Here is a 13,123-nt window from a genome sequence, read left to right on the forward strand (position 1 = left end):
CTCTCTGACAAATAAATAAAATCTTAAAAAAAAAAAAAAAAGAAAAGAAAAGAAACAAGATAGTAAGCAACTCTTAGCTCCTATGATGCTTTGGTGACATAAAGTCACCCTTTTTAACGAACATAACTTTGTGAGATCCCCACTAGGAGAGTGGAATGCATGTTCAGTTTCAGTCCCCTTTTTTTCCCTCAGCCCAGGCTCCTTATGCAGGAATGTTTCTGAACAGTCTCGAAAAGCATTCCCTTTTATATACATTCTTCTGTTTGAAGGAAAGGTACAGACAATTCTCTAAAATAATGGAAACAAACATTTATTTGTGCTAGGTACCCATTGCTTCAAAGGATGTAAATATATTACAATAATCCCTGACTTTGATCCCTAGGGAAAGGTCTATTTCTGTGATTTTGTTCTAAAACATTTCCTTTTACTGGGAGACTAGGGGAGCTTCCACGGGTGCTCAGGTGTGATGGAGAAGTTGCAATATGCCAGCCTCCTCAGCCGACTGCAGAGAGTAAAGGAGCAGTCCCAGGTGATCAATCAAGCAATGGCGGAGCTAGCAACTATTCCCTATCTACAGGACATCAGTCAACAGGAGGCGGAATTGGTAAGTGTTTTTCTTTGTTTAAGGCTTTCACGGGCCCTGGGCTAACAGAAGAGTGATATGTTCTGAAAAGAAAAAAAATTGTGAGAATCAATGTAGTCTGAGGGCAAACTGCCCAACCCTCCTGAGGCATTTTAATAAAGAAACTGGAAAATGCAGAAAGGTGTTTCTGCCTTTTATTTGCTCTCATCGACTAGCTTCCATTTTTATAGCAAGAACTTTGTGTTGTGTAAAAACATGGAAAAGGGCTGATTATTCATATCGTGGATCAGGCTTTTTGTTTTAAATAAAGTGTAATTATAATAAATTATTTCTTAAACTCCAAGATAAGTTAATATATAATTTTCTTGTAAGGGAAAGTGAGAGGACAAAAGTAATCGCTATATAAAAACCAACCCTACAGGGGCGCCTGGGTGGCACAGCGGTTAAGCGTCTGCCTTCGGCTCAGGGCGTGATCCCGGCGTTATGGGATCGGGCCCCACATCAGGCTCCTCCACTATGAGCCTGCTTCTTCCTCTCCCACTCCCCCTGCTTGTGTTCCCTCTCTCGCTGGCTGTCTCTATCTCTGTCGAATAGATAAATAATAAAATCTTAAAAAAAAAAAAAAAAAATAAGAAAACCAACCCTACAAAATAGTCTTTATAGTTTTCTTAGTCACTTCTAGCGTCATATATATGTTAGTAGTGCCAACACACACACACACACACACACACACACTGGTACATTTTTTTTAAGATTTATTTATTTAATAGAAAGAGAGCACAAGTGCGGTGAGGGGCAAAGAGAGAGGGAGAGAGAGAATCCTCAAGCAGACTCCCCAGTGAGCAGAGAGCCCATCACGGGATTTGATCCTAGGACCCTGAGATCATGACCTGAGATGAAATCAAGAGCTGGCCACTTAACCGAATGAGCCACCCAGGCGCCCCCACACTGGTACATTTAGGTAAAACAGTTGTTCCGTTGGAGGGGAAAATGTAGTTAGTCAAATGATTTGTTTTAACTAAATTGACCAATTAACTCATAAAACACAGAGCCAGTCAAAAATTAGTTGAAGGAATATCTCACAGAAACAATCTTCAAATAGATGTGTATTTATAACCATAATTAATATTAGAAACGATTGCTCCTTGTTCATAAAACTATTGCTAACCAGTGTGAGGGCCATTCGAGGAAAGGTAAAATTTACCATATATGGAAATCCTAAAGTGTCAGAGGGAAGGGCTCTACTTTGAGGCTTTAATTGAAGTAGCTAAAACTAATTATAGACCTGAACTGAATTCACACAGCAGGGATGAGAACAGCCCAAACTGATCACCTGTAATTTTCAGATAACTAAAGCAACCCTCCCTCTTTGAGCTTTTAAAGTTGTAACAAATTAATCCATCAAGAAATGAACTGCCAACATTTATAATGTTCATCTGACCCTGTAAAAGGATATTAAATAAATACCAATATTCAAAGTAAGTATATAAAATGGTCTGACTAGCCAAATAATAAAACTATGCACACTAAAGTTTAAAACTGTGGGGTGAAAGAAAAGTCTATTAATCAAGGAATTACTAAGTCAAAACCGGCAAGAATACTTTCTAAACCTTTACAGTTGTATGCAGCAGAACACCTTCTAAAAGGCTAAGTGTTTATCCTACCACTCATAAGGCATTCAGGAATGCAGTAAGTATGGAGTTTTCAAAGTGCATATTATAGCCAATTTTAGATGATTAATGCTCCTCTGAGATAAGAGGAAGCAAAGAAAATGTTAATTTAAGAAGCTGGCACAGTGTTGATCCTATCTTCCTGAAAAGCACATTCAAGATTTAAATGAAAAATACAGGGGAGTTCCCTGCACTTAGGTTTTCTTAACCACATATCTGCAGCTTTTTTTTTTTTTTCTGGAAATAACTTAGATTTCCAAATACAGACAAAGAGCATCAAACTAGCATTATTGACATCTTTTACTCACATGTTAGTGCAATAGGCCACTACCTGAAATCTTGGAAAATAGGATTTCATGGGATATTTGCATAATTTATATGCCTACTAGAAAAAAAATTAATGTATATGGATGTATATGTACAGGCCAAATATTTAAAAATCACATATCTTGCAAGATTTCATCACCTTAAGTATTAGATTTTACTTTCCAACTTCCAAGGTTAGGTTAACCTAGAAAATAAACCCTAGTAATCTCTTTTATGATGGTACACAAACAAGGAGTGCTCAACAGAAGAGTCTTGAGTGACTCAACTCGCTGCCCTCCTGCTTTAACTCTGCGATATCTAAAGTACAGAGAGATTACGCAAGAGTTTATACTCTGGTGCCACAGTGAACTGAACTGGCACTTATTCCTTTCTAGAAAACTTTCTTTTTTAGATTTGAATATCACATGGCTTGATGCTGCTTCATTACTTTGCAGCCACATATGCGGCATGTGTACAGGATTGTTTTAAGTTGGAATATGGCAGTTTTGGGCAAAGGGTGGAATTTTCTAAACTTGCCTTTGAAAAAGGCAACTTGGTTATTTTGAACTTTTAGAAAATAAAAGAATAGTAAAAAAATTTAAATGAGCTACATCCTTTAAAAGGCAATAAAACAGCGCAATTTTAGTATTGTCCTCGGGTGAGCTTTTGCATGATGCCTAGAATTATGATACATTAGCCTCAGGAGAAAATACTAAAATGCGTTCGTGTAATACATGCCATTTCCTGAGAGAAGTAACTGCTGCCTTCGTTCTTTACAATCCAAGTCTGTTTTTTACAAAACATCAGCACTTACTACATTAAAACCTATATGTTTTCTACAAATTTTCAAGAAGAATCTTTTCATTGTTACAATATTTTATATCTGCAATAATACTTGGTAATGACTGAAGACGAGGTGGCAGTGTTCATTGTCGGAAAGATGAGTAATAAAATCATCAGCGTACAAATGATTTTTTAATTAGGTTTTAATCTGTGTATTTAGAGAAGTTATCTGTGTGAATTCCACACTGATAATTGTTATCTCGGTGCCACAGCTGCAGTCACTAATGGCAGACGCTATGGACACCCTTGAAGGAAGAAGAAATGATAAAGAACGTGTGTGGAATAGAATCCAAAAGGTGAGACTTTCAGCTGAAGGGAAAAGACGTATTATTCTCAAAGAAAATGTCCATCTTGGGTCAAATCTGTTTAGAAGATAAAAAGAACAGAAAGCTCTTCAGGTTGTTTTATAGTTTGTTTTCTTTTTTAAATAAACGCAGCTATCTCCCTGGAAGTATAACCAGAATCATAATGGATATATGTAATGTTTCCTTGGGTCTGCTTCTCCAGCAGCTTGTGGTCATATGCTTTCATGGGTCTTCTTATGTTCATTTTCATACTCTATTTTCATTATAAGCTTCTTCATTATTGGTTATTATAGATTTTTTTAAAGCCCTCTTATCTGTGTTTTAGTCCACCCCCCAACACTTTCCCCACTTGAGGAGTAAGGGCTACATTTCAGGGAACTACAAAGAAACTAACACATTATGTTTTGGGTGGAGGAGTAACATACTGGCTGTTAGAAGTAGAGGAACATCCTTTCGTTGGCTACCTGAGCTAAATAAAACAAGCACAGGGCTGCACCTAGCACCAGGTACTGGGAAGACTCCTGTGACACTACAGAGCTCTCTGACAATGTAGGAGGGAAAAATGTTGAGTCTCCAGTCCAGTTAAAGGTAATAAATTCTAGTCAATCTACTCTCCATTCAGTCTTCTCCAATCACTTTCAGAACCCATAAAGAGAGAACTGGTGTCAGATATGAGAAGAGCAATCCAAAGAAACCTCTGGTTTAAGAGGTAACAGTCAGCCATGGTGGATTCGAGTGCATTTGAGGAAATGGGTGTCTTCTGTAATCAGCTCAGAGGTCCTATGGTAAATGGATAGAACAGAAATTAGCTGAACTCAGCAAATATTTGTTGACTACTGTGCTGGAAAGAATACTGGGTGTTAAGGGTATTGTTCTGGACAATATAAACACAGCCCCTGCCTGTATGGGCCTTACCATCTAGGAAAGAAGACAAGTATACAGCTACAAGTTTACTGAATATTATAGTTAAAAAGTAGATGTGCAGTAATCCATAGAAACAAATAGGGGAATATAATCTGGTCTGAGAGGTCAGAAAAACCATCTCTGAGGGGCACCTGGGTGACTCATTTGGTTAAGCATCTGCCTTCAGCTCAGGTCATGATCCCAGGGTCCTGGGATTGAGCCCCACATCGGGCCCCTTGCTCACTAGGGAGTCTGCTTGTCCCTCTCCCTCTGCCCCCTACCCCCCACTCAGGCTTTCAAATAAATAAATAAATAATCTTTAAAAAAAAAAGAAAAGAAAAAGAAAAACCATCTCTGAGAAAGTGATATTAATACAACATTTTAAGGATATGTAGTAGCTATCCAGGTGAAAATGGAGATTTCTACAAAGAGGAAAGAGTTTGTACCAAGAAGGCAAAGAAAGCATGGCAAGTTTAAAAACTGATAAAGGAAAAAAAGTAATAAAGGAGCAAGGAACATATTTCAAAATGAAGTGGAGAAGCAGAAGACAAATCACAGAAAGACTTATAAATTATGCTAAGGATTTGGAATGTTTCAGCAAGTATTTATCTAGAAAATGTTTTTGATACATCTCTAGGGCTATAGTGGGAGAACAGATTCAGGAGCTTCAGAAACGTGGGGAGGTCAGTTGTAAGGCAATGGCTTGATCTATGGTGGTGGGCATACAGATGGAAAGAAGCAGACAGATAGAAGGAATGTGCAGGAAGCCAAATCTACAGGCCCTGTTCACTGATTGCATAAGGAAGTTTAGAGAATAGAAGAAGTTAGAACAATGCCCAGACATCGGGCTTGAGTCACTGGGCAGGGCATGGAGAGAGGTTTGCCGGTGCCATTTACTAAGGAAGAAAGCACTTCAAAAGTGTAGCTGTGGGCTGAGAATATAAACTCAGAGTCCAGTCAGGAGACAGAAACTACTCCAGATATTTGAAAGGGAATTTAATATAAAGAATAGTCAACTAGGTATGACATTGTCAACTAGGTAACTGCAAAAGCAAAGTTGAACAATAATTTAGCACAGAAGAAATTAAAGGGAGCAGCTACCACCCATTAGGGCTGGGAAATCAAATAGGAGAGATTGGAATTATTAAAACTTAGAAACTTGAAGCAAGCACCCTGCTGTGGACAAAAACTCAGACCTCCCACTAAGAGGCACTGCTCAGCTGGCGCTATTGTCTCTGAGCTTGGAGGAGGAATCCTGAAGGGTTGAGATCAGACTTCTGAGGAGGAGGCACTAACTCATGGGTACTGATGGGAAGAAGGGTAGCAGGAGCTGGGAGGGAGTTGTAATGGAGGTAATTCTGCAACACGGGGAAAAACTAGATTCAACCACTACTACAGAAAAGAGCATAAATTTCTGGAGCAAAGAAGCATTGCTGAAGAGATACTCACAGGAACCCCAAGAAGACAGGAAGTCAGCAGCAAGTAAACAGGAAGCAGCAAGTCCCTCTTTTTTCTTTTGGCCTTGCAATGCCCCTCTAATGCCTCCTATTGACAGAGACTAACAGCTGGCAAAACAGAAATGGGGTTTGCAGAATTCCAGCCCCCAGCATCACAGAGCTAATCATAGAAGGGTGGGTTTGGAGTTAAGAGACTAATAGGCTAATAACTGGCACAAAAGTGCATTGAACTCAGGGTGCTGGCAAGACATCGAAGGGGGAGTACAGGAGTCTGGAGTTCTAGATAAAAGACTGAATAGAGAGAGATTTCTTAGCTATTGGCAAACTGATATTAACTGAAATTATTCAAGAAGGTGAGAGGGCTGAGGAAGAACATAGAATAAGAAGAGAAGAGAGCCTTGAGGAACACATTTCAAACTTAGGAAGAGAACCTACAAAGGAGACTCAAAAGAAATGGCAAGAGGAATTGGAGCTAGAGGTAAACCAGATGCAATTTTGATGAGACTCAAGCAATATAACCAAATATTTCTGTTGGCAATAGAAATAATTTTTTAGCATGGGGTCAGCAAACTACAGCCCACAGGTCAAAACCAGCCAATCATCTATTTTTATAAATAAAGTTTATTGCATACAGCCCTGTCATTCACTTACATAACCGTCTCTGTACCTCGGCCAAGTTGATTAATTGCTACGGAGACCATGTAGCTCACGAAGCCTAAAACATTTACTATCTGACCCTACATAGAAAAAGTTTGCTGGACCCTTGTTTATAGCATTATCCATCCCAGAAAGTTTTACTTTTGTACACTACATCTTTGTATTTATAAGTCCAAGTGATAATAGAGCAACAATTCATAATATAGAATTATGAAATTCCAAGGATCAGTCAAAAAGGTGGAAGAGAAATTGGCATTTGTCTATACCTGCCTCCATCTTATAGACAACCACCAATTCCACCTCACACTAAGCTAGGTTTTGATGCCCACATTCAGAGGAATGCTTAGACTGTGGCTTCCCACTTTGCCCCTATTGCAATTATTTACTGCTATTATAAATCACCCCAAATATAGTGGTTTAGAATAATAAGCCAATATCATCTCTCACAATTCTATGAGTTTACCAGACTTGGCTAGGTGGTTCTTGCTCAGTGTCTCTCGTGTAGTTTAATCAGTTGGCTTCTATGCCTGGGGCTGGAGTCATCTGAAGGCTAAGATGTGCTAGACTGCAACATGGCTCACTCATGTGGTTGACAACTGACATTAGTCAACTGAGACAGCTGATTGGAGTGCCTACATGTGGCCTCTCCATGTGAATTAGGCTTTAAACAGCTGGGTTCTGAAAGAAACTATTTCAAGAAAAAAGGAAGTAGAAACCATCAATCCTCTTAAAGGATAGGTCCAGAACTTCTACCATATTCTACTGGTCAAAGTAGTTACAGACCAGCCCAGATTCACAGGGTTGGAGGAATAGATTCCATTTCTCCAAGGAGGAGTGATATGTGCATTCATAAAGAGAATGAAATGATAGTATCAACCTTGGAGACAAAGCTCCAGCAGCAGAGCTATGGATCTCTGTCCTGTGCCGGAAAACATCTGCAAGTGAGAAAGAGTCAGGAGGATATTAAAGTCAAGGCGTTTGAGGTTGGAACATTGCGAAGCCACTTCTCCCAACCACTAGGTGTCTAGAAAGACTCACTGGTGAGCAGCCAATCTTTCCAAATTAAAAGCCCTGGTAATGATCCTAGCTTTCTAAATGGAAGCTCCTGAGAGGTCTTTAGGAAGATGTGAATGGGAAGGAACAGGGTGCCAAATTTTTCCCAAGGGCTTTTAATTTGGTTAATGTGACTCTACAAAGGATGATCATATCACTTACAGACAATTCCGGTAGCAAGTAAGTAATTTCCTTTTACTGCCACAGAGTTAATTTGCGTGAGCAGAAAAAAATAATTAAAAAAACCTAATTGTACAAGCTACACTGTGTTCTGAGCCCACTAGAAGTTGATATCAGCACCACCACCTCTGAGATCTGTTATCTGTAATAGAAACAGCTGTTGTACCTAATGAAAACACTTGGAATTTTCATCTGAAGAAGCAGAATTATAGCAGCACCTCCTAGTTCCACGTACTTAAAGGGTCTGTCAGAATCCCCATTACCTAACACAATTTCCAGGGCTTCACTTTGTTACAGGACTATAAAAAGCCTATCAAGATGAAATCTGATTCATGAGTACTGACCTCCTGTCTACATTTTTTTTCTTTGAGATTTCTCTAGGAACCCAGAAAAAGGAAGAAGGAGACAATTGTGTTTTTTCCTAATTTACCAAAACTAAAATATGTTTTTTATAGAGTTTTAGGAAAGTAGCTTTTGTTTTGGTTTGGCTTTATAGAATATTTCCTTTCCAGTAATTAACTCAAGAAAAATATATGTACATTGCGTTAGCTGTACAAATACAAAAATAAGCAGATTGTGTGTTTTTAAATAAAAAAGGGTAAATTTTCTCATGTTGGAAAGTCCCATGCCATGGAAAGTCCCTGGTTAAAGGACTCTTCAACCAAGTTTAGTCCATAACAACAATAACAACAAAACCCTGAGAAAACATACACGTTTGAATATCCCAGAGGTCTTGTTATCACACTGCTCATTCATGCATGTATCCAACATTTACTGGGCATCTCCTGCAGGTCAGACAGTGTTCTAGACATTGGAGATATAGCCATGAAAAAATAGTGCCCTCGTAATGTTTGCATTCTAAAGTGGGCACTAAACTACCAAAAGAAATATGGAATATATTATAAGTAATGAATGCCATGGCTGGAGGAAGCAGGAAAGCAAAATGGGAAGTGCCAATGACTGCAACTGCCCTAGAATAGTCAGGCCAGGATTCACTGAGGTGACGTTGAACAAAAATCTGAAGGGAATGCAAGCCATGCAAATACCTTGTGAAAAGTATTCCAAGTAAAGGAAACAGGAAATGTAGAACCCTGAAATGAGAGAGTACCTGGCATGTACAAGGGAGTACTAGGAGGGCTGGGGGACTGGAAGAGAATGAACGAGAGTAACAGAAGATGAAGTGAGCGAGCAGAGGACACAATGCTTTGTCAAAGAGAAAAACAAAAACACTCTAAGCTGCTGAGTTGAGAGTAGATTGAAGGGGCTGAGACTAGAGTCAGGGAGACTAGTTAGTAGTTTACTGCAATGATACAGGAGAGTAATTATGATGGCTTGAACCCAAGTTTGGATGGCTTCAGCCTTGAACCCAGATGGTGGCAGTAGATGTGAGAAATGGTCAGATTCAGTCTTCCGTCAAAAAGCAAAGGCTTATTTAGACGGTGGCTAAAACAGTAAAAAAGCACCCTGAACTAGCAATTTGGAGATGTGGGCCTGTTGCAAATTAGCTCAGAAGCCACTTCCTTTCTCTGGGCCTCAGTTTTTTCATCTGTAAAGATACTGAACTAGGAGATTTTAGATCCCCTCCCAGCTCTGAATGAATGAGTCTTTTGAAAGCCGGACCATCAAAATGAAGGAATAAGAGTCAATGTTTACGAAGCTCTTTAAATATGCCAACATTCTCCTGTATTCTCTTTACATATACCAACTCACTAGTCCTCACATGAGGTCATGTGTACTTTATTAAACAAAGAAGTTCGACAGTTTGCGTAAAGGCACACAGACAGTAAGTGATGGAGCCAGGACTTGATCTGACCCTAGAGCCTGAACTCTTTCTTGATAGAAGCCTAAGCTTGGTGCTGCATTGAAAAGCCTGACTGACCAGCATCGTTTTATGTATAGCTGAGCATTCAGGTGTGAAGCCAAATGGGGAATTATGGTGACTTTCAACGAAAGTGAAATTTGACCATAAACGAGCACAGTTTGATTGTCTTCAATTCTCAAAAGAAATTTCTTTCAATCTGGGCCTAAGGAATCAATAAGGAATTTTTGGTGTAGTCTACCTCTATAATCCACCTCTATAGGATCCCCATCCTTTTCCTTTTTGCATCTATAACCAGAAAAGATACAGAACGTAAATCTGCAAATCCTTGACCAGTAATTCAGCGCCCACTCATGGGACCTTGGGCAAGTCACAGCCTTATGAGAAACATGTGTTTATAGCCTTACCACCTTCCGAGTCTATGATTTTATGTGACCTAGCATTGAATCCTAACGCCCATTAAAGCTTTATGAGCTAGGCCTGAAGATAAATAGAAAAAGAAGTCTTTAGAAAAAGGAGTCTTTAAAAAAAATGTGCCAACTGTTAAGTTGGAACATTCCTATTTCTTCTCACCACAGAATCAGTTAAGAGAAACAGTTAAGCAGCACTCTGTCTGCAACTCAGAGGAACAGTTCTTTGTTCTTCCTTTACAAAGTCTAAATTTCACGTTGAGAAGATCAGAATTTAATCCGGTACAACATTGTCTTATTCTTATTGTCTTATTCTGGTATGCCTCTGGATCACTGATTTGAGACTAAATGGGGAGAAATGAAATTTTGTTATTTAAAAAGTAATGAAGGAAATACTCTACCATGTAATCATGGTCCTGTGAATTTTCATGAAAAGAAATACTACTTTAAAATGTCATCAGGGGCGCCTGAGTGGCACAGCGGTTAAGCGTCTGCCTTCGGCTCAGGGCGTGATCCCGGTGTTACGGGATCGAGCCCCACATCAGGCTCCTCTGCTATGAGCCTGCTTCTTCCTCTCCCACTCCCCCTGCTTGTGTTCCCTCTCTCGCTGGCTGTCTCTATCTCTGTCAAATAAATAAATAAAATCTTTAAAAAAAATTAAAAAATAAAATGTCATCAAATATTATAATGTGGTACATCACAATCTTCAATGAATTCAACTAATGGAGTATAGGTGGATATCTTAAAACCATCCACATGAACTTGTTCAAAATTAGTTAGCTTTTTACATCCCGTTTATCTCAAAATCTTAACATATAAGTCATATTCATCATCATATAGACATAATATTCACTGATATACTAATTTGGTCTTTTAAGATGAAAATGGGATAGAATTGTATGTCACTTAGCAACTCTGCTCTGTTCAAGGCTCTCGATGTAGGCAGAGCAAGCAGGGGAGAATACAAATCTGGGAGATGGGCCAGGGGCAGTTGGTTGAGGAGGAAGAGAGAAGAGCAAATTGGAACATTTTATTTACTTTCCACATCAGCATTCAAACCTGAATCCCTCCAGAAACTCTTCTGAGAGAGATTGCACATGCAGCACTATCATTCATCGTCCAGTCATTTGGGCTGACTAATACGTGGTTAGGGCATGCAGTTCTGTCTCTCTGAAAGTACTGCTGTCTTTTCAAAGATTCTGCAGCCGTACTACTCATTTGCAAAGCAGTTTTTCCAGCAATCAGGCTTTTCCTGTGTGTCTTGTTCTTTAAGGAGTCTCTGCAGATTTATTGCAATTTGATTGTGAATCTTCTCTGCTTCTGGTTATGGGCTTCCTCATTAGCATATCCCCAAATTCCTTTACAGTGTGTACTCTAAGCACTGTGAAGCAGTTCTGTCCATGGCATAATGCCGATCGTGTGGAGAAACCTAAGTGCTCTTGTTGTTGACCACACTGGGGAGGACAGGGACAGACTCTGAGGACAAGGAGAGAGGCAAGGCTCAAGGGGCAGAAGAGGCCAGATGCCTGGGATAAATCTTGGAGGTTCCTGGGATAAATGAGTCTGTGCCCGTCAGTTTCCAGACAGCAGCAGTAGTGGAGGAGCCCCCTCCAAAGCCCTGGCAGAGCTCCTGATTGTGGTCAGAGGCTGAGCCCTGGGGCATTTGGACCTGGAAGAAGCATTTCATCCTCAAATGTACTCAGCAAAGCCAAGTCTAGCCTGGAAAGTGGTGAAGGCCAAAAGCCTTTGTTCTAGCCATTTTCCCCAGCTGTAGTGTGATCCTCCAAGTCTAGATGACAAATTTCAGTTACCATTTAAACCAAACAACAGCTTTCTCTTCCGACTTATAGGAAAAAATGTGTGGTTGATTTGGTAAACATTTTCAACAACTGTGTTTGCCAATCACCTATTTTCCACCTGTGCTTGGTCTTCCCTACAAAACTGAGGATCCCTCCTTTATGGACTTTGTTGGTGGAAAGTATTCTAAAACTTTCATGATTTCTGCAGCAGAAGCATTTCTGTGCAGGAGTCAAATCCTAACATGGCGCTCATCTAGGGAGTATATACCCAGGAGCTTTGCCAGATTTAACCAGGAGTTTATCAAGGGGCAGACAAAATTAACTGCCATTGTGCTCACATACCTACTAAAACACTGCGTTACTCAAAATGATCAAGCTATGTCAGTCTCTTTGAAGTTTGCTTTTGAATAACTACCCCAATTAAAACAAGCTATAGAAAATTTTATTTCAGATAAATAATTAAGTGAATTAATACTGTGGTGATGGCAAATATTACCAGTGATTACTATTGATCTTTTAATATGTGCCAAGCATTTCATCATCAGGTTATCACATTTAATCATTGCAGCCATCCTGTGAGGGAGATGTCATTATTTTTCCTTTGGAAAATGAGAAAAAGAGCTTTGTAGAATTAACAAGGAAACAATCCTAAGTTCGTAGTAACAGGACTTAGTTTTAAATCAGATTTGTTTGGGCGGGTCAAAGGCTCTGTTCCTAATCATTAGCTAGAACACCTATGTTAAGCCAAATGCAGCTACTAAAAGTCAATGGCACAAAGAATATTGTCTGACCCAAGTTCAGATCCTGTAAGACAGCCAGTAAGACGACCCTTGAGCCTGCTTTTCAGCGGTGAGTGGAATAGGAGCATCAGAGGCTATCGTAGCCATCCTCCATCCTTCTCTAGATCACGGCTGACTGACCCAGCTGAGGATGTATCCAGACAGCTTTGAGGCAGTTGCCTGACCAAATCCAAAACTTGGCACCCACTGTACCTTGGATCATCTGCTCTCGCTCTCTTCCCTCGTTATCCCTCCTTCTATAAACATTGTGTTTAGATTGGCTCTGATAGTTCACCATTTTCCCTCTTCCTACAACATTAGAACTTCAAGGAAACAGCTTGGAAGTCTGGTCATTATTA

The 13,123-nt window shown here is 39.7% G+C and overlaps 1 protein-coding gene across 1 annotated transcript in view; it reads left to right on the top strand.

The window, feature by feature from the left end:
- The window catches only part of SPATA16 (spermatogenesis associated 16), a 224,926-nt gene that overhangs the window by 191,206 nt on the left and 20,597 nt on the right, over positions 1-13,123 (top strand). Inside the window, 2 exon segments of the mRNA XM_008705326.2 lie at positions 440-604; positions 3,615-3,698. Of these exon segments, the coding sequence (XP_008703548.2) occupies positions 440-604; positions 3,615-3,698 (249 nt within the window).

The sequence above is a fragment of the Ursus maritimus genome, unplaced genomic scaffold (assembly GCF_017311325.1).
Source record: "Ursus maritimus isolate PB19 unplaced genomic scaffold, ASM1731132v1 scaffold_4, whole genome shotgun sequence".
NCBI classification, from domain to species: Eukaryota; Metazoa; Chordata; class Mammalia; order Carnivora; family Ursidae; genus Ursus; species Ursus maritimus.